Consider the following 20025-nt stretch of genomic DNA (forward strand, 5'->3'; position numbering starts at 1 on the left):
CCCCCCCTGGACGTGGCTTTCACTTTCGCTGCTGTCAGTACGTGTCCTGGTTGTGTAATTCTAGAGTCGCCTCCGCGTGGCGGCGCAGCGTCCTTCCATCAGCCCCACACCAGTGGTCCAGGCCACATTAATGGATTTGCCCAGCCGCACAATGAACGCAAATTGTTGCGAAGGCGACAACGGATTGAATTGCTCGACTCCCAACCCTTGAAAATCCGATTTCCGCGAAATTTAATAGTCACCTTTGTGTGTGGGTGTGTGTGTGTGTGTGTGTGTGCTGTTGTTGCTCCCTTTGGTATAATTTAGTTTAATTCATTAGCAGCAAAAGCAAATGCAAATGCAAATGCAAATGCAAATTATTCTATACAAAAAGGACACGCTGCAGCAGCACCTACAAATGGGATATTTCCTATCGGACTTTCCATAGCCACAGGCTGGACATATTTCATGGTTAATGGGGATTCTCAGCGACTGCTGCTACCATTTATATTTTGCCAATCAGGCATGGCAAATGAAAATTAAATTTACAAACCACTAGACAGCAGGGGAAAAAATTCAATGGAGCAAGCACCGCAGCAGCATCCTTTGAGCAAACTTGGAATGACTTTCAATGGGTGCGACGGAGAGCAGAGTTCAATGAAATGCAAGTTGACCCTGCAAGTGCCAGTCGTTCGACAGAATCGTTTAGGTTCTTGCCTACCTTCTGCTCAAAGGATAACCTTTGGCCAAAGATGGAGAAAAGCCAACCGCAGCAGACAACTTCAAAGAATGAATCACCCACATTTGGGGCTTCCTTTTTGGGCCAATACAAAAATAGAATTTGCCAAGTTTTTCCAGTCAATGCAAATATGTACCATAAATACGAGCATTTATTTACGAGCATTTATGTTGCGTGTGCCATGAAAATATTCAATCAGCAGCCGCACGAGGGATGCTGTGACAGGGCATGAGGCAGCGACTGAGGCATACGCTGCATAAATTACACGCCAAAGCCCTGCCCTCGTGGAATGTCTAGGAATATTTACTCATATTCAAATGCTGGTGCCCACGCGTGGGTTATATTTTTAAAGCAGACACTTACAAGCACCCATCGATCGGCTGGGCATCAATCAACAGCTCTTCCCCCAGCAATGTTCTGCTCAATAAAGCATCTCCACTTTTGCTGCTTGATTTTACACCTTTTACGACCCCGTCGTCATTGATGCCACACAACGCAGGTGGCAGAACGTGCTGAGTGGCATCAAAAAATCAATGTAAGTCCCGCAGCTTGAAGTGTCCCATGCGTGCAGCTGCGGGAAGGCGCTTAGAGGCGCCACAATGTTGCACGCGCTGTCGTCGCAATTGCGTGTCAAAGTTGACGCCGCACTCTCCAAATGACTTTCTGCTTGTCTTGTCAACCGAGCAACCAACAAGCCATCATCCGACTGGCAGCCCCCCCCCCCCTGGGGCGAGCTGCTCCGAAAGCGTGTACGAAAACGGGTTGAATGAAGAAAACCGGCTGCCGCCCCCGTCGCTGCCTGTGTTTGATTTTTCTGGTTTCTAATTCAAATTTACCGAGCGCAAACAGCACGGAGCACAGAGCACAGAGCACAGAGCACGGTGCACGGAGATGGCATTTAATTAAATATCACTCATACGTCAGACAGCCGCGTGGGCTAACGTCGTGACTCGTCTCGAGTCCGAGTCCGAGCCACAATTGCGTGCAACACGTGGGTCTGCCGCCTACGCCGTGCGTTTTCCATGACCAAAATAGAGGCAACATCTCGCCCACGAAGATTACTAGCCAGATTACTGATTCCACCAGAACTTTACCTCTAAGCTCCATTTACTCGGGAACTCTTTTTTGGCCCACTTTCGTGGACAGCTATGCAAACTTTGCGCACTAATTGCTGGCAAATTGCTGGACAAAGAGCTTCCCAGTTGCCCGGGGAACTTCTCCTGCAGGCTGCAGTTCAAGGACTATCTTTCACAGCTAAAAACGTGGTCATTTAAGGATCTGGCATTCATGGCACTCTTCATCCAGCGGCAGTGGTGTTGTAGGGACATCAGGACGAAACATGCCTCCGAAGTGGGCGATCATCTTGAGCAATCAAAGCGTGGAACTAAGTGAACTTCAGCCTAAAGCCAGCTAATTGCACTCGAGCAGCTGTCGAAGGGTAAACAGAAGGTCTATTATGCACTTAAAACCACATCCAGTGGTTTGTCTGCTGTGTAAGACTGGAGCAACATAACTTTCCCGCATGTGCCATAAATCAACTCAATTCGCTTGGCAACAGGTCGCTGATTAGGTCGCTGGAGCGATGAGTAATTTTCCAGGAGCTATTTTCGTGTTCGTTTCCTTTTGTCACGTTGAGGTTTCCGTTCCCCATCAGGACTCCCATTCCAGCAGCAAGTCCCAGCCCAGGTGTTTGGTAATGAGCTCAAAAATATCTCCCAAATAGCAGCTACACTGGGGGAACTGGGGATGGATGCCCTCTATGGGTACCACGTGCCTACCCATAAATGTACCTATACACCCCCCTGCACTGCCATCTACAGGGTATGCTTAAGCACACAACAATACGCAGCAGTGCACGAAGGAAAATATTATTATAGAAATTGTTGCCGTTGCCAAAACAGATTTCCGTTGCGAGGTGGGTGGGGGAAAGTGCTCGCATCATGAATGAAATTCGCTTGCCGACGGGCCAGCAACAGTTGTCTGTCCCACAGTCGGGCAGTGTGGCGGCGTGGCAGTGGAACTCTGATTTGGGGCTCCACAGTGGCCGGCGCCTGCGCTCTTCCCCTTGCACGTGGTGGATGCCATTCTGCTCGGCCTTTCGCTTTGGCGCGCTTTTATCCGTGTGTGCCACACAGCATGTGGAACGCATTTGGGGGGCCAACCATTTCGGCAGTGTGGCAGACTTGGGCGCCGATTCCGACGACTTTGCCGAGTTAGTCCTGTGAACGGATTCGCCTGAAGCGGTCGTGTCGTCGCCACCACATTTCGGTTCGTGAAGTACACAAATTGTAGTACAAATACCCGAAATATCAACAGAATATTTCGCATGCCGCAGCGTTTCAAGAGAATTTTTTCGCTTTTGAAGAAAGAAATCTTCGGCCCAGCCCTTGACGCATCGTTCGTGGCCCCCCAAACCCGAATACTTTTCGCTCTTTCGAGGGGCACACACTCGAGACCAAACCAAGACAAGTGTTTAAACTTAAAAGAAGAACAAATATCGTCTGGACGTGCACCCTTCTGCTGCCGTCATCCACCAAGTCAAAGGTGAGTACCAAACGGCGAAGCGAAGAGTTTCCACAGAGAGATCTTTCGGCAGCCGCTTGAAGTTGTTTCGTAGAATTCCAATGGCCACACGCTAAAGTTTTTGTTCATTATTTTGGCAAAAAGGCTTCAAGATTTTGGTTCTTTGCTGCAAGCTCCTTGCCACATCCTTGGGAGCAGAAGTTTTTATTCTTTGCCCGGTACCGGCGGTGGGTAAAAGTAAAAGTAAAAGTCAAAGTAAAAGTAAAATTGAAAGTTGTGTGATGTGAAAAGTTAAAGTTCTCTCGAACCTCTCCAAATGTTGCACGTTGACATGCCATTGAGTGGAGATTTTAATTATTTACTCGCTACAACAAAACAAAACTCCGCTGCTTGCAGGGGGGCAAAAAGTTGTGACAAAATTAATTTCACATGAGTTAAATGCCTGCGGAAAGTTGAATTTAAAATTGTATCTTCTCCATGATTTAATTTCTTAAGAGGCACACAAAATCACTTTCAAATTCCTTAAAATATTCCCCCATGAAAAGGAAACTAAAGACACTCCCGTTCCACATTTTAGTGGCGAAATATTCCATAACTCAGACTGGCACTGTCGCATTCCATTGGCGGTCAGAACAACTAGCATGTGAGGGTGGCCCTAGGAATTATAAAGCTGCCTCTTGGATGGCGCCTGTTTGTGCGCTCCACAATTTTGCTCATTAGGCCAGGCGGGGTTTCGCTACCGAATCTAATTAACTTGGCCCGAACTTTGTCTCCGACTAGCAGACAAAGCGACCACATTAAAGCCAATCTTTGTTGTCAGTTGGGGTTGGGTTTTCCGCAGCAGCAGAAATAAATGAACCACATTTTGCATATTCAAAGAGAGAGAGAGAGATAAGGGAGGAGGAAGCTGTAGCTGTTGCTGTTGCTGTGGCTGTAAAATGGCAATAATTCGATTCCATGTCCGTGTCAGTGTCACATTCTGTGGCTGATCCGTCAATGGGGAGGCCTGGCAGTGGGGCAGGAAATTAGCATGAGTCAATCAGTCATCGCTCAGGCACACATCAGCAATGATCAGATCAAATTTGTCAGCCACACCTGGCTGCTGTTGCTGTTGCTGTTGCTGGCTGCAGGATAAGGTGGATAATTGGGTAACGTAATCACTGCCACATACAGTTAGAGAGATACACAGCTACAGAGATACATGCCACAGTCTGTGTCGAGCCACAAATGCGCTCAATTAGTGTTTTTATTTTGTTGTTTGTGTTCATTTTGGTTTGGCTTTTGCAACTGGAAATTATCACGCGTTTTTTGCACAAGGGAAACGTCTATCTGTCGCGACTTGACTCTATCCTCATTGGTAATCCCTTCCACCGCTGAAACTTGCGTGCCACGAAAAGTTTTTGCGGTTCATAAAATTGCCAAATATGGGGTATTCGAAATGTGTCCACAGGGTCATATTTGTTCATCGTCTGCACTTGACTACCATACACTTCCCTTTCCCAGTGATGTGCGTGGCTTAAGCTCCTTCGAAAAGTTCTGCCTTTAAAGTTGCTGCCGACAGTTGTCAGTTGATCCGGGCCATCCTTCAGCCCGTAATGGATGTGGCTTGTGAGTGTATTTGCATCTGCCGTGATGGAGATGGCCATGTCCCTGACAGTTGCAGCCACAATGTTTACCAGCCACAGAGAGAGCTTACGGCTTGCACTCATTTTGTGGTTGATTGAGTGATTGAGCAGAGTGAATGTTGACAGGTTATCCCAGCTCCCTTCACTTTGCTCATTTACATGGACTGCCGAACCTCGGCTAAGTTTGCCCTCGAAGGCAGCTTAACGTAGGGGCTTTATGGTGTCTGTTCTGGGAAAATATTCAACTGTTGCTCTAATGGGCAAAGTTTCAATGTCCGCAAAATGCCCAAAGTATGCCTCAATTATCCACTGTGGGTAAAACTTTCGCTGCAAATAGGCAAGTTGTTTTTCCATTTAGGCGTAATAATTGCCCATGGGCAGGGGGCGGGCCACATATTTTGATTTATCCGCGCTCCTCATCAGGTGCCGTATTCCGTTTTCCGTTTTCCGTTTTCCGTTTTCCCTGGCTTTCCACGCTTTTCAATCTCGCGCCGCGTAAGCATTAATAAATTACATTTTATGCTGTTTGCCAGTGTCCCAGTCCCAGTCCCAGTCCCAGTACCAGTTTCCTCACAGAAATGGATATTTATGGGCTCTCTATATACAAAAGACGACTGTTTGAATGTATGTACATGTCTGAGCCTGAACTTCCTTTGTTTTCGCATCCCAGAGCTTGATTTATCGCATTGTTGGGGACATTCCCAAAACTTCTTATTGAATTTCAACGTTATCGGGAGATGGATATCCGGCAGCAGGCTGAACGACTTTAATGTGGGATTCCCAATGGCTATCATTTCCGCATCTCTTTGCCTGATTTGTATGATTTTTTCCCAACTTTAAAGCAAATCCCAATTGGCTGCCTTCGCGCTGGCTTTTTCCGGCCCACGCATAAGCCAAGGCTCAGAAATTAATTTGCCATATAAAACTGATTAATGCCCGCGCTGATTATTAATGGCCAAAAGGCAGGCAGCGAGAAAGGGAGCCTCCTTATGGGAGCCTAATTATGCTCCGATGCAAAGCGGAGGCATCTATTAACTGATGAATATGCAGTGAGTTTCCAGCAGCTGCCTTATCCATACTCATATCCATATCCATTCCCCAAATGAATGCCATCAGGCGGCTGTCCATTAGGCGGGTCCCATCTGATTAGTGATTCAGTCCAGGGGACTGAATCCCGTTCATTCTTCTGACACCTGGAAAGGCACATCTCCTGTGTGCTGTCTCTCCGTTCCTTTGTTGGCATGTAATAATCACTTTTTGCACTGCTCTGTCGAGCATCCTTCGGTGTTCTGTTGGCTGCAGCTGTCTGCCATGCGGGAGAATTCAATTACCGTTGCAGTCAGAATGGGCGGACTGGCAACTGTAGAATGTAAAATGAAGAGAATGAACCGTACGTAATGCCTGACATAAATAGGAAATTAAATAAATGCAAAGAAACGGGCGTTGGAGCCAGAGTCGACTTTCGTGTACGAAATCAGACGCTGACAGGCGGGCTGGCTGTCAATCGAGGCACATGGAGTTAGCATCCTTGGGTATATTTCGGCTGACAGCTGCGTGGGTGCCTCCTGTTGGGGCCTCTTGTTCATCTATTCCAGCGACAGGACACACCTGTTTGAGGGGAAGAAAGAGGACGCGACGTTATTGCTATTGCTCAGTTCCTGGGAATCCATTTGCCTTTGTGATTCGAAGCGCCTTCCGACGATTGATAAATGAAGCTGCTCCGGCGGCTCCTCTCGCGACTGTCTGCTAATGTTTCCAGTCCCCGACAAATGATTTATTGAGTTGACTTTCCATCGAATGTTTTTGCAAATGTTGTCACATCGGGATCAACTGGTTGAGGCTGCTCCTGATGATGATTCGATGGACAACAGGGGGGACTCAATTAATCAAGAAGGAAAGCCTGCTCCCTGCCCACTGTCCAACGTTCCCCCGCCCTGTCAGGTAGAGTCTGTTAAATATCTGTGGGAAATCAGAGTGGACTCTCTCACGGACAGGCATTGTCGTCACAGCGGGGATGGGCAGGGTCGGAGCAGTGTTGGAGCAGCGTTGGGTCAAGAGGTAATCCTTCACCCCTTTCCTCGGGGCATTCCCTGGGAGCCACTTCCCACCAGCGATGATGATTAACTCGCTGCCATTTATCATAAAATCGTTCTGCGTGTCCGAACCACAGAGGGCCATAAATAACAGCTCAAGGAGGGAGACAGAGGGAGAGAGAGTTCTGCTAAACAAAGATGTTTGTATCCTTTGTATCTTTTTGTATCTTTTATTCTTTTTATTCGTGTTCCGCAGTTCATTGTTCGTGCAAGGAAATGCCAAGAGGGAGAGTGAGAAATGCAAATGAAAAGAGGGAGCAAAAATCAAATGTAGAAGAGCAAGTGATACATTTGCATAAAGATTGAGATTCAGTTCGGATTCTGCATCGGTCGCTTTGCATTTCCCACTTTCCAGCTTGCTGGCTTTTATTTTTCTCATTTCGCTGCTAATTTAGGTAGGAACAAACCCAAAGCCCAGCCACACGCCACAAGCCGCCACACCCGCTGGGCAACCCAAATGGAGCACATCCCCATATATGGCTCCGGTAGGAATTGGCTTATAATTTCCCAGAAATTTTAGAGGATAAACAGCGATGCAGCATTTGATGGAATTTCGGCAGAGCGAGAGAGCCTCCCAAATTCAGGGAATATTCCTTATTCCTTCCCTATTGTATTCCGTGCTCAAATGTCTCCCCCATATCAGAGTTTCGTATCCCTTAGTCATGTGTGTGTGCTCTGCCCTGCTCCTTGCTGGTATTCTTTGGTTTTCCGCTTCAATCGTCTTTGTTCGTGTTTACATGCGTGTTCCTGTCACTCTTGTTATCCCTGTGTCATGGCATGGACCCCCCTGAACCGCATCCTCTCTCTGTTTGTGTGTGTGCCATTCCTCACTCACTCACTCACTGCTCCTATGTGTGGCCAGCTCTCATTGCTTTCCTTTCCCACTTTCCTATTGCTGCCAGACATGAGAGAGTATCGCGAAAATTCAATTGAATCGGCACTCCTCCTCCATGCATCAAATGTGTTCGACAGTCCAAGGGGAGGCATGAGCTCCCTCCATGGAAACGTTTGCTTGCCCCAAACAATCGGTGAACAGGGCTGGCTGGCACTCAGGGGACCCACTTGTCATAGTTAAACAATTTGTAATGCATTTCCGAACGAGTGCCAGAGCACTTTTCCGGTCTCAAAAAAGGGTTGTGTGCCTGTAAAGTGGTTACAAGTAAGGAATCTTCCAGCTAGAGTTGATCCAATAAAGTGTTTGCTGGAAGACAAAACCATAAGCTGCTTCTGCATTACATTTCCAAGAGTCGATGATGCTTCACTCTCTCAGATGAACTGACACTGACCAAACCTCGCGGTAAACATCTCAGTGCTGACGGACAGGGATTGTCTATCTGTCTGTCTGTGGATGTTTGTCCAATAAATATTTACACAAGAGTTTTCGGGGCAGACAGATGAACTGTCAGTACGGACGGGGGCAGCAGCAGCTTTCTGGCTTTTGCCACATGAAATCAATTAAAATATTTGGCCAACTGCTTGCAGCACAGAGGGTGTTGCAGAGGGTGTCGGAGCATGATAATAACCATAAAAACTAATTGAAAGTGCGCCCCGAGATGTGACTATAAAAAATTACGTATACGCTGCCGCGTGGCAACAGCGCGGAGAGAATGGACTCCCCGGAAGAGAAAACATTATGCTTGAGAGCGTACAAAAATGAGCTGCAAAACGGGAGAGCGAGCTTCTATCGATAATTGAAAATACAACACAAAATAAATGAAAATATTCGAAAATGAAGTACGCAGATTATTTGTTTATTTTGCGGGCCATCAAGCGGCCACGGGGCAGGGGAAGAGGCAGGCTAAAGCAGAACAAAGCCAGCAGCAAATAGTTGCGGGTGCGCGAGGGTGGCCAGCTGTCCATCACATGACCAAAAGAATGCCTAACGCATCGAAACACAAACGAATATTAATTAAAATATTCTTCTACTTCCCAGGACAGGGGCTCTTCTCTCCCTCTCCCTCTCTCTCTCTCTGTATTTATTCCTTATTTATTCATTCAATTTCCATACCAAAGGCGGCAGCTGGCCGGCAGCAGGAGAGAGGTGGAGAGAGGGCTTCTCTGTGTTGTGCCATTTCAAATATTTGCCAAATAATTAATCACGCCACATCGTAACCGAAATCACTGACAGATCCCGAGACCAGAATGAAATGGGCAAGACTCCGGGAATGCCAGTACATACCACCAGTACGCATATTTGCTGGTCCATGGCTGGTGGCTGCTGTCCACCGATAAAGGCAGAGGCACACAGACACAGCTTCATCATGCCGGAGGGCGTGCCTGAGGGAGGAGACAGCCACCCAGCCAGCCGCCTGCACAGATTACGATAAATTTTTAAATAAAGTCGACAGCAGATGGACGACTTGAGCGATGGGAGATGGGCCATGGGCCCATACAAACAGGTGGCGGGCAGGACACCCCATCGAGGGACGATTTGCAAGACTCTTGTCGGGTGATTAGTCAGCAGTTGGCCGAAATTAATGTAATCAATTATGGCAGCACGCAGCTGCTGGCTGCTGGCTGCTGGCTGCTGCCTGCTCCCCTAGCCAATCCCTGCCCTTGATTTCAACAACGTAATCAGAATTTATTGGAACCATTTGTTTAGGATCGAGAGCACTCCCCAGGCAGGTAGAGGAACTCGCTGTCTGTCCAAAAATCCAGCATGGACTTGCACTTGCGCTCGTCCTGCTGCCGCTTGAGGCACTGGCAGAGGGTGCCAGCGGTGACGCTGTCCATGCCGAGCTCCCGCAGCTGCTGCACCATCCTGTCCTCTGGCTTGGCACCCGGTGCGCGGCCCTGCACGGGAACCGGACGCATTCGCAGCTTGTGGCACGTGGAGGTATCTATGTCGAGGAGCACAGTGTTGAGGGTTCGCGGATTGTAGATGCTGCGGCTCAGGGCATTGTCCACGTAGATCTCGTAGTGGGCAATGTCGCGGTAGTCGTGCACAAACCACTCGATGGCCAGCGAGCGCTTGTCCATGCGGCGGGCACTCGTGATGGCCAAGGGGTAGCTGATCCGCGGCGAAGGCCGCTGCGGCCCGGTGCCGTGCAGATCGTTGAGGATCCGCTCCCGCACCACAGACATGGCGCAAATGTCCAGGAAGAAATTCTTCGCCGCCAGCTGCAGCAGCTGCCGACACTGGCCCTCGTCGGAGGCCATGAACTCAACCTGCGCCACGGCATGCCGCATGTGAACGCAGTGGCAGCAGCCGCAGCGCTCGCTGCTGGGCGGCTCGGAATTGCCTTTGCTGGCACTCGAAGGCTCCGGGGTTTGGCCTTTGCTTGGATTTGGCGTTGGATTTGCCTCCCCTGCGGGATTGATTGTCCCATCGGTGCTGACCAGCGCAAAGGAAAACTCCGGCACGCTCGGGCGGGACCTGGAGGTGCTTCTCCTTCCCACGCTAGCCAGGGACCTGCGACTGGATTGGGGAAGAACTTTCATGGTCGAGGGTTTCTTCAGCGAGACAACAGAGGGCTGGGAGCTGGGGCAAAAGGAGGGCGACTCTCCCGAGCTGCTCTTCCGCTGCAGCTGCACGGAGCTGGCGTCGTCAGGGAAGGCCTCTTCCCTGCGAAAGAGAGTCAGAGACTCGGCGGGATTGAGGCTGGAGTGTGGGGAGTGCTCTGGCTGACTATTCGCACTGCTGCTGCTCTCCCCCCTGAAGAAGTTGAAGAACTTTATGAGCGATGTCGTGGAACCTGCACCCACCACACTGACGGCCCTCTCCAGGAAACTCCGAACGGAGGACTTGGTGGAAATGCTCGTCCCTTGGGTTACGTCGCTCTGCGAAATGTCCTGCGAGTTGGTCTGCTGTTCGGCGTCAGAGCCCATCCTCGGAGCCGGAATCCATCTTTGGGTGTTGGTGTTTGTGGGATCCCTGAAGTAATTGCGGCTGCTGGAGGACCAACCACTGGAAGTCATATGCATGGCGCTCCTCGTGCTGTTGCTTGAAGTCGTCTGCGGGAGGCTCAAGCTCCGCTGATTGGTGTAAGAGGTTCGCGGGTTGAGCCTGGTGCCTGGTGGCTGATAGCTGGACGTAGTCCGGAGTGCCAAGAGGCTGCTGGAAGCCTTCCGCAGGCTGCTCTTGACCAGCAACTTTGGTGACACTTGCGGCGGTGGCGGTGGCGGCGGCGGCGGCGGCGGCGGCGGCTCCATCTCCCCGGGCAGAATGATGCTCACGCGCTTCGACATATTCGGTACTGTGGATTTTACGATTCACGGCCAAACGATGATGGATACTAAACTAAAGTGGACTTTGTTTATGGCAAGTTTATCGAATAAAGATAATCACTCAATGGGAAACTCTTGGCCTACTGGCTGCCCTGCCTGTCTCCTGCTCCACCTACCCCTGTCCATCTCTGTCAGCTTCCATCACGACAAATGGCTGGACCTGCCTTCCCGTGCCTTCTGCCCGCTGGCGCCTCAGCGATGATGTCGCATAATTTTGTCAATATTTTGCCCTGCCCGCGTGGAAATTTACATAATGGACGGACCTTGAAGCGCACATTAAACAGCAGAGCAGGTTCTCGTCCTTCCTCCCGTCATGCTCTCGTTATTTTTGACTCTAATTAGAAGCGCTTACAACAGTCTTTCCCTCTGATGGATGCTTCGTATGCCTGCGAAAACCTTCAAGCTTTGCTCGCAGCTCTTTCTCTTTAAGATCGCCGACCGTGCCTGCCGTGCTTGTTATTCGGCTTGACTGCGCCGTCCGTGCGGAGTATGATTAGCCCGCATGCCGCATTACACATACGCCGCGTTGCCACAGCGCCCAGATATGAGATATGAGAAACGAAAAAAGAAAAAACGCAGCCAGGCAGGCACGCAATTGTATTAAATTATGTTTGCCTTATGATTTATCTAACACACACATATAGGAGGGCATACAGACAACAAGCTGCTTTATCCCCACCGACTTTGTCTCGCTCTGTGGCTTCTGTCGTGGAACGCAGCGGGGTGCCGCCTGTCGGGGGGCAACGTCCTGACAACGGGGTGCCCACGGTGCAGCGCCTTCTGAGAACTGTAATTGCCTGGGCCGCTAGCTCGCAACAATTTAGATTCAGCGCAGGCCTAGGCCATAAACAAATGCTGTTACCTGAAACACCTTTAACGGGCGACGGCACCAAGGCGGCGTTTTACAGCCACACTCCCGCACCTCACCCCGCTCTAGGGGCAAAATACTTTAAGCCAAGACAGGCTAGAGCCGCATCTAGTACATGGAATTCACTTTAATTGATTGAGGTCAACGCCAAAGTTGAATCATTTCTCTTGAGAGATTACGCCCATTTCTCCTTTGGGCCGTTACTCCCCTGGGATCAGCCTCCATTGCATGTCGCAGGCGGAACCTTTAAGTTTTTCGGTCGTCTCCAGTTCCAGTTCCACTTCCGCTTTGTCCGCCGGCAAAACTAATTCAAAAGTTTTCATCTCTAGAAAAAACGAAAGCGAAAAACTTTTCCGCTCCCTTCCCTGGCTGATGAATTCTTTCTTCTCTTCTCTTTTTTGTTGACAAGTTTTTTAGTGGCATAAATAATTGACTGGCGGATAGAATTTATCGTGGGGTGACAGGGAAGCCGCCGCATGACGTTAGTTTTATCAAGAGGGACTCCCTTTAAAAAATATGCAAATAAATATCAAAAGGTAAAGCGGATAATCAAAATTCGCAGCAGCAGCAGCTGCCAGACCCATGGGATTTGGTTCATTTTCTGCAACAATAAACTGGGAGAGGAGGGGCAGGAAAATCATAAAAAATTACAAGAGATTACAAGAGATTCCGTCTGTGTGAATTATATTTTATTTCTATGCGAGGCATTGTCGAGAGTGTTCCATTTGCCAGGAGCAATTGACGGTTGCCCCACCCGTAGGCAAGGGTCTGACTGTTGGCTCGGTAAATACTCGCTCGGCAGTTTGCCCGGCAGCGTCCACGTGTAACGGGTTTAATGACAGGCCTCTGGGTCAAGCGCTTTATGGCCGGCAAACAAAGTAAGGGAATGGGCATGGGGCATGGCGGAGTTTTGACTTCCGGCCAGAAGGGGAGCAGGCAGCAAATAGTGAATTTAATGGCCCGAACATTAATTATTTCTCTGCGCTGTTTGGTCAGCTTCAATTTAAAGTAAATAAAAGGCCCAGCAGCACTATGGCCTCACCTTCAAATTGCGCAAAACTTCTGGCAGGTAAATATTTAATGAGAACTTCCACTGAATGCAATCGCAGCACCCAAGAGAGAGAGAGAGAGCAGAGCCGGGGGTCGTAGTGCACTTTGGAGTCTCCAGGCTGATTGAATTTGTGCGAAAATAGACTCGAATGAGATGCTGGCATCCTACTTGGCGGTTGGCAATCACGCATACGCCTCGTGGGCCACAATAAAAATAAATAAATAACGAAAAAAAAAAAAAAGGAAACACGAAAACGAAATAGAAACGAAATCAATGGAAAGCATTCGAATGGCAGCAATGGCTAAAGCAATCTAGTATCAAATTGAAATTGAAACAACATAAGGATCACCCCCGTGCCACACATCAGACACCTCCTCGCAAATCGGGGAAGCGAGACAGAGAGATAAGCCCCTCAGCCTTATGCCATCTCAGCCACTCGTGTGTCCCAGTCCCTGTCCTAGTCCGTGGCTTCCCTCTCTCTCTCTTTTTAGGGGATAAATGCGTCTGATTGCGACATGTATTTGCGCTTCTACACGAATGATTTTCTATTAGTTTGCAGGCGGGGGAGAGTGCAAAATAATTGGCTGCCCTGTCCTGCCTCAGCCTTGGGTTTGTTTTTCCTTAGGAGTTTATCTGGCAAACTGTGTATGGGGATGCGTGTACCCTGATTGCCGCAGGGCCAGCGCTTTGCCATGTTAAGCAGATTCTTTATTATGCAGTTGCAACACGACAATGCAGCAGGCTGTCGAATCATAAATTTTATCTCCACAGCCACATGCACACAGCGACGCTGCGTATGCGTAATATTTATGGGCTTTTCATAGGTAATGCAAATGCTTGCGGCTGCCCAGCATCTGCCTCTGCTTTATGCGGCAAAAGTGCAGTTCAAGCCACTCAAATGCCTATGCTCTTTCTCTTTTCAGCCCATGCTGGAGGCAACTCTTGTGGCACAATGTGGAAAATAAACCACGAGTCTGTGGCAGCAAGCACCGCCCTTGAAACCGTGCAGACCGCAACGCTCCTGAAGACATAGACAGACGCACCCTTGGGGTACGCAGAAGTGGAAGCAAAAGTGCCGAGCATTTCGACAAAAGCGAAACAGCGGAAACGGAAGTGGCCAAAGCGAGAGGCCGTAAAGAGCCACGCAACCGAAAGGCACACACCAACGACACGACAAAGAGTCGGAAGAGCAGAATCACAGAGAGAGAGAGATATTTTAAGGACAGCCAAAGGACATCTGCCGCCGTTAAAACATGTACGCCGCCCTAATGGACATGAGCCAGTCTGTGGCCGCCAGTCTGGCATATGCCCCAATGGATCTGAGCGGTGTTGGTGCCGCCAATGGGCAGAATGGAAGTGGAAGTGGACCTGGAAGCGGGAGTGGGAGTGGGAGTGCCAGCAATGAGAGCCTTGACTCTGATGCTGGCTCGTTTTTGGGTCAGCATAATGCCAGCGGCAACGGGCCGTATGTGCCCGTCTTGGAGCGCCCGGAGACATACATTGTCAGCGTGCTGTACACGCTCATCTTCATTGTGGGCGTGCTGGGCAACGGCACGCTGGTCATCATCTTCTTCAGGCACCGCTCCATGCGCAACATACCCAACACGTAAGTCCGAGCACAGTGGGGGCAGCCATAAATAATAATGCCACAAACATTCGAGCCGTAAATGAGTTCCGCCAACACGCAGGGCGGGAATAGCCACTCAAAATTCATGGGTTGACTTATGAGGTTGTATTTGATTTGATTGTTTCCCTAGATGAATATGTCGTGGACTATGCCTCACACTTTGGCGCGACTCTGCGACAATCTTTAAGAATTAACAGTTGCCAAAAGTTGCTTGACAATATGCTGTCTGCGTTGCAAACAACTTTCAAACTGAATGAATTAGGCAGGCAAATGTCAGCCGCAAGTTATACTCTCTAGTTTTGAGATCCACAAGCTGCCGTCGCTCGTGTTCTTGTGGTAAAGTTTGAATGTCGTTTTCTTGTTAACTTTACAGCAGTTACAGCAATAAATGTATATTGACAAAGGATGCCCGACAGATAACGTATACGCAGGGAGACCCCCGCCCGACCTAGCCAAACAGCCAACAGCTGACGACAACATGGCCTAGGCAAATTTGTATTAACTTTGGAAACTTGTACCTCTCTGTCTCTCAGTCGTTTCTGCCTTGACAAAATTCAAATAAATTCCAAATAGAAATTCAATCAAAACTTTCCTCTGCCCCAGTCAAAATGTGAACTGTCCGTCTGTCTGTCTGTCTGTGTGTCTGTCGTGCAACAAGCATCCATTTTGCCCCCTTTTTTCGTTGTAAATGAATGAATGGCTGTGGCTGGTAGGTACTCCATTCAGTTGCCATTAAGTGGAGCCCTGGAGGTGCTCTGATTGCCTGCAAAATAGTGGCAATTGGGAAACTGCAATCAATGGCCCCCTAATTGTAATGGTGATTGCCATGACGCTGGCCATTGTCGCTGGCCAACGATGCAAAACAAAGAGTTAGCACCCTCGTCCGTGCAACTCCCACTCACTCACTCACGCAGTCCAGACTTCGTGAGAGTTTGATTCATGCCTCATGCAATCAGAGAAGTCCAACAGTCCACCAGTCCACCAGCCCATCAACGATTCCCAAGAACAAGTCAAACGGTGCACTGGAGGTCGTTGGTGTCAATGTCAAAGCGATTTGCAGGCATAGAATTTTCCAATCTTCCACTCACTCGCCACTTAAATGGCTGGCAGCCAGCGTCCTGTGGGTTTCCCATTGTGTGTCGAATCAATTGAATCCTTGCGCAACAAGTCCTTACCACTGGCTGCCATGTATCGCTGCCTGCAGCTCTGCGAACTTTACTAATTCCGCAACAATTTCCACAACTTTTAGTGCTGCCCGAAATGTTACTTTAAGTTGTTCGTTTGTTACAGTTTTAGTCTACCCATTTCCATTCGTTTTCCTGTTAGGCAAATTCATTCCTTTCAGTTGAGGCGGTCGAGCGTGTCCGCCTGTCTGTCCGTCTGTCTATTTGTCTATGTGTGTTAGTGTTAGAGTGTTGGTTGCCCCTGACAAGGTTAACCCCTTCGAATGAGCAGGCACAAAGGCACAAATTTGAGTCAAAAGAGAACTCTTTCCGTGTGAGCGAACAATGGACAGACGGCATGGGAATGGGAATGACACTGAAGGATTGCTCTCCCCTCCCATTTTTCAGGTACATCTTATCCCTAGCTCTGGCCGATCTACTGGTGATTCTGGTGTGCGTGCCCGTTGCCACAATTGTGTACACCCAGGATAGCTGGCCCTTTGAGCGTAACATGTGCCGCATCACCGAGTTCTTCAAGGACATCTCCATCGGTGTGTCCGTCTTCACGCTGACCGCACTCTCCGGCGAGCGTTACTGTGCCATTGTGAATCCCCTGAGGAAGCTGCAGGTAAGTGGAGGAGGCAACAGCAACACGCTAAGCATTGTCTTGAATCTCTTTGCATGTCTTTTTGCAGACCAAACCGCTGACCGTCTTCACGGCCGTGATCATCTGGATCATGGCCATACTGCTGGGCATGCCATCGTTCCTGGTGTCCGACATTGAGGTCTACCCGATGCCAACGGCCGCCGGAAACGGCACCATCAAAGTCTGCTCGCCCTTCCGCTCCAAGGTTTATGCAAAGTGAGTGAAAGGGAGTGAGGGAATAGGCACGAGCTCCTGCGGCAGCAATCAATTTGCCAATTTTCCAATTTGCCAGCTGTTCGCCTCATTTGGCTTTATTTAGTCTGCGGATAATACAACGGGGGGCGGGCACTGGGGCGAGGACAGGCCTCAGGACAAGGTGTCCAATCAAGCAGAAGTGCCAGCCACTTGACTGAATCCGTTCCTTTCCTTTTGCCAGGTTGGGGCCTCTCTGCATAGATTCCCCAATTTATGAGGACTGCGTAGCCCCGTTAGAGTACAAGTTTTCCATCTTATCTCAGCTCGAGCAGAAGCCGCAACAGCTTCAAGGTGCCTGCAGGGGGCATTGTAACCCTTCAGAAGGGCATTAATCATTAATGCACCACCCTCCTTAATGCAACTTTCACCTGCTGCGTGCTGCTGGTTCCCCCATTGGAGTGTCCCCACGATATGCCAGCAGCCAGCTGCCAACCGCAGGCTCTGCCCGGACTCTGCCACTTAATTCCTTTCGCCAGCTGTTGCCACCACATAATCTGTCTGTGATGTAATTTGCGCGGATCCGGGAAAAAAAGGGAAGCGGCTGCCACGGATCTGCTCGCTAATTTCTCATTTAAAGCATATTTTCCCTCATGCCCATCATCATGGTGGGGAGTCTTTTGTTTCATGCTACTCCTACTGCTGCTGCTGCTGCTTCTGGCACGTGCTTCGGACCGCAATAAGACCCGCAAAATGGCATGAAAATGGGAAAAGCTGAAATGGAAAGCTGAGCTTTTCAGTGTCCCCAGTCCAAGTCCCAGTCCCAGTCCAGTGTCCGAGCCCGTACTTTTCAGTTTTTTTATGACCATGCGAGGAGTAATTGAATGTCCCCCAATCCCCACTACTCCTCCGACTCGGTATCTTCATTCATATTACTCGTATATGTCCAGAGAACGAGCGAGTGGGAATGCCAGGAATTTGTCGAAATCCTCTTATTAAATTGAAATGTTTTCCGGAAAGTAGGAGTAGGCATGGCAACTCCTACGATATCGACTCCTACGATCCCAGAGAGGAACCAGCCCAGAGGCCCACAGCCGCCCAAGGGACAGTGAAATTAATCAACTGTAGACCAGAGATCCCGTCTCCTAGTAACCAAAGTTTCTTGCAGATATATGATGGCAGCCAAGGCCTCCATCTACTATGTGGTGCCGCTGTGCATCATTGCGGTGCTGTACATCATGATGGCCAAGCGGCTGCATATGAGCGCACGCGACATGCCCGGCGAGCAGCTGAGCGTGCAGAGCCGGACACAGGCCCGTGCCCGACGGCATGTGGCCCGCATGGTGGTTGCCTTCGTGGTCGGTGAGTGTGTGCGATGGTGGCTCAGCTTTGACCACTCCAATAATTGCCTCTAAACTTGTCTCTCTTGCAGTGTTCTTCATTTGCTTCTTTCCGTATTACGTGTTCGAGCTGTGGTACCACTTTTATCCCACTGCCGAGGAGGATTTCGACAGCTTCTGGCACATGGTTCGCATCGTGGGATTCTGCACGAGGTGAGACTTCAACCCAATCGAGCAGAGTCAGCAGTTCTTCTGGCTGATGGCGCTGCTGCTGCTGCTGCTGCTGGGGGACATTCTTCTTCTTGGGGTTGGCATTCTTTGCCTCGAGGGAGTCACAATTTATGCGCGCACACAGAATATACTAGCTGGCAGGAATGCAGTTGGCTTTCCTCTCTCTCTCTCTCTTCTTTCTTTAGTTACGTTTTTCCCACAAACAGGTTTCCCCTGCATTGCCTCGAGCGCTGACTTTTGGCAGAATTTTTAATTGAAACAGATTATGCCTGACCCCCTGCATCCCTCTGCCAAATTGCTAGTAAATTTATATTTGTCGACAGCTTTCGCTGGGCGTCACTTTGCGCCGTAAAACACTGAAAATAATGAGTGTGCCAGCCAGCAATTTGGGGGCTAAATTCTACGGAGAGCTGCGGAGGAGGAGCCACACTGAAAGCAATTTACATATTATGCAAATGGGCGAAAACCATATAAACCCTTCAATAAAATTCCATAAACTAGAGCAGGCATCTCCAAGGGCACGACGCCACTGAAGCTATGCTCGGAATGGCTAAACATCCCCTCAGCAGCCCTCTCCCCTGCGAGCTCGACTACAGCTTCTTCATTCAGCAGTTTTGATGGCAAGCTGATGGCTCCTCTTTTTGAAATTGCAGCTTCCTCAACTCGTGCGTCAATCCCGTGGCACTCTACTGCGTGTCCGGCGTATTTCGGCAGCACTTCAACCGCTATCTCTGCTGCATGTGCGTCAAGCGGCAGCCGCACCTCCGGCAGCACTCCACGGCCACTGGGATGATGGAAAACACCAGCGTGATGTCAATGCGTCGCTCTACGTATGTGGGCGTGGGCAGCGGCAGCGGCAGCGGAGGAGGCAATCTCCGAGCCTCGTTGCACATGAACAATAATCAAGGTGGCGGAGGTGGAGGTGGAGGTGGAGCTATGCGTGGTGGCAGCTTCCACCGGCAGGACTCGATGCCATTGCAGCACCGAAATGGTGGAACAGCTGCCGCTGCTGGCAGTGGCCCAAGTACCGGATCCGCCGGACGCTCCACCACCATCAGTGAGAAGAGGTGAGGCACGCTGATCGTGGAGCTGCTGGAGGATGAGGAGGTGGAGGTGGTTGTCTCCATGCACGCCGACGAGCAGCTCTAAGCGCACCATTGATCTCACTTTTGTGTATGCACCACCCAACCAGTCAGACAGACAGACAGAGAGAGAACCTTCCCCCTGCACTTTTGCACCAGCCCTGGGCAATCCTTGGATTGTATTGGGACACCCATTACCCAATTGGAAGCTTTGGGGCTGCTCAATCGATGGTACAACCGTTGGTACAATTGCAAATAATTTGCAGTTTATTATAGCGCATTGCCCTGTACATACATACATACATATATTTGCTATTATTATCCGTTACTATGTCGTAGATTCGTTTATATATATAATAATGTTATAAATGTGTTATCCCTTTCCGTACTTTAGTCCGTGTGTGATGTGTTAATTAAGTCGGCCACTAAGCACAATAGCAATCGTGCAATAAACTAGCATATAATGAACCACAGAAATGAACAAAAAACGTAGTGAAAATTCACCTGCAATCTCTGTTAATTATCGTAAACGTAAACGTACATGTAACCCACAAATATCAATAGACTTAACGATGGCTTAAGTGCTGCAGTGTAAATAAATGAATTCCATAAATGTTGAAGCGGCGGAATGTGTTGTTT

At 49.4% G+C, this 20025-nt stretch overlaps 2 protein-coding genes across 2 annotated transcripts; one reads left to right on the plus strand and one right to left on the minus strand.

Annotated features, from left to right (window-relative positions):
* Nucleotides 1-9519: 9519 nt before the first annotated feature.
* On the minus strand, nt 9520-11218 carry LOC117592224 (uncharacterized serine-rich protein C215.13). The gene has a single exon (XM_034285859.1). The coding sequence runs from the start codon at nt 11145-11147 to the stop codon at nt 9558-9560; it is 1590 nt and encodes a 529-aa protein (XP_034141750.1). The 5' UTR covers nt 11148-11218; the 3' UTR covers nt 9520-9557.
* Nucleotides 11219-14289: 3071 nt separating this feature from the next.
* On the plus strand, nt 14290-19665 carry LOC117592225 (neuropeptide CCHamide-2 receptor). Its single transcript, XM_034285860.1, has 6 exons — nt 14290-14711; nt 16304-16523; nt 16591-16757; nt 17902-18095; nt 18166-18286; nt 18958-19665. Exons 1-6 carry the CDS (start codon nt 14359-14361, stop codon nt 19373-19375), a joined length of 1473 nt encoding a protein of 490 aa, XP_034141751.1. The 5' UTR covers nt 14290-14358; the 3' UTR covers nt 19376-19665.
* Nucleotides 19666-20025: the final 360 nt, after the last annotated feature.

This window comes from Drosophila guanche, unplaced genomic scaffold, assembly GCF_900245975.1.
Source record: "Drosophila guanche unplaced genomic scaffold, DGUA_6, whole genome shotgun sequence".
In the NCBI taxonomy this organism is placed as follows: domain Eukaryota; kingdom Metazoa; phylum Arthropoda; class Insecta; order Diptera; family Drosophilidae; genus Drosophila; species Drosophila guanche.

Coding starts and splice junctions, on each gene's coding strand:
- LOC117592224 (XM_034285859.1), bottom strand. CDS start 11,147: ATGTCGAAGCGCGTGAGCATCATTCTGCCCGGGGAGATGGAGCCGCCG.
- LOC117592225 (XM_034285860.1), top strand. CDS start 14,359: ATGTACGCCGCCCTAATGGACATGAGCCAGTCTGTGGCCGCCAGTCTG. Junction 16,524..16,590: donor ATCCCCTGAGGAAGCTGCAG/GTAAGTGGAGGA, acceptor GTCTTTTTGCAG/ACCAAACCGCTGACCGTCTT. Junction 18,096..18,165: donor GGTGGTTGCCTTCGTGGTCG/GTGAGTGTGTGC, acceptor TCTCTCTTGCAG/TGTTCTTCATTTGCTTCTTT.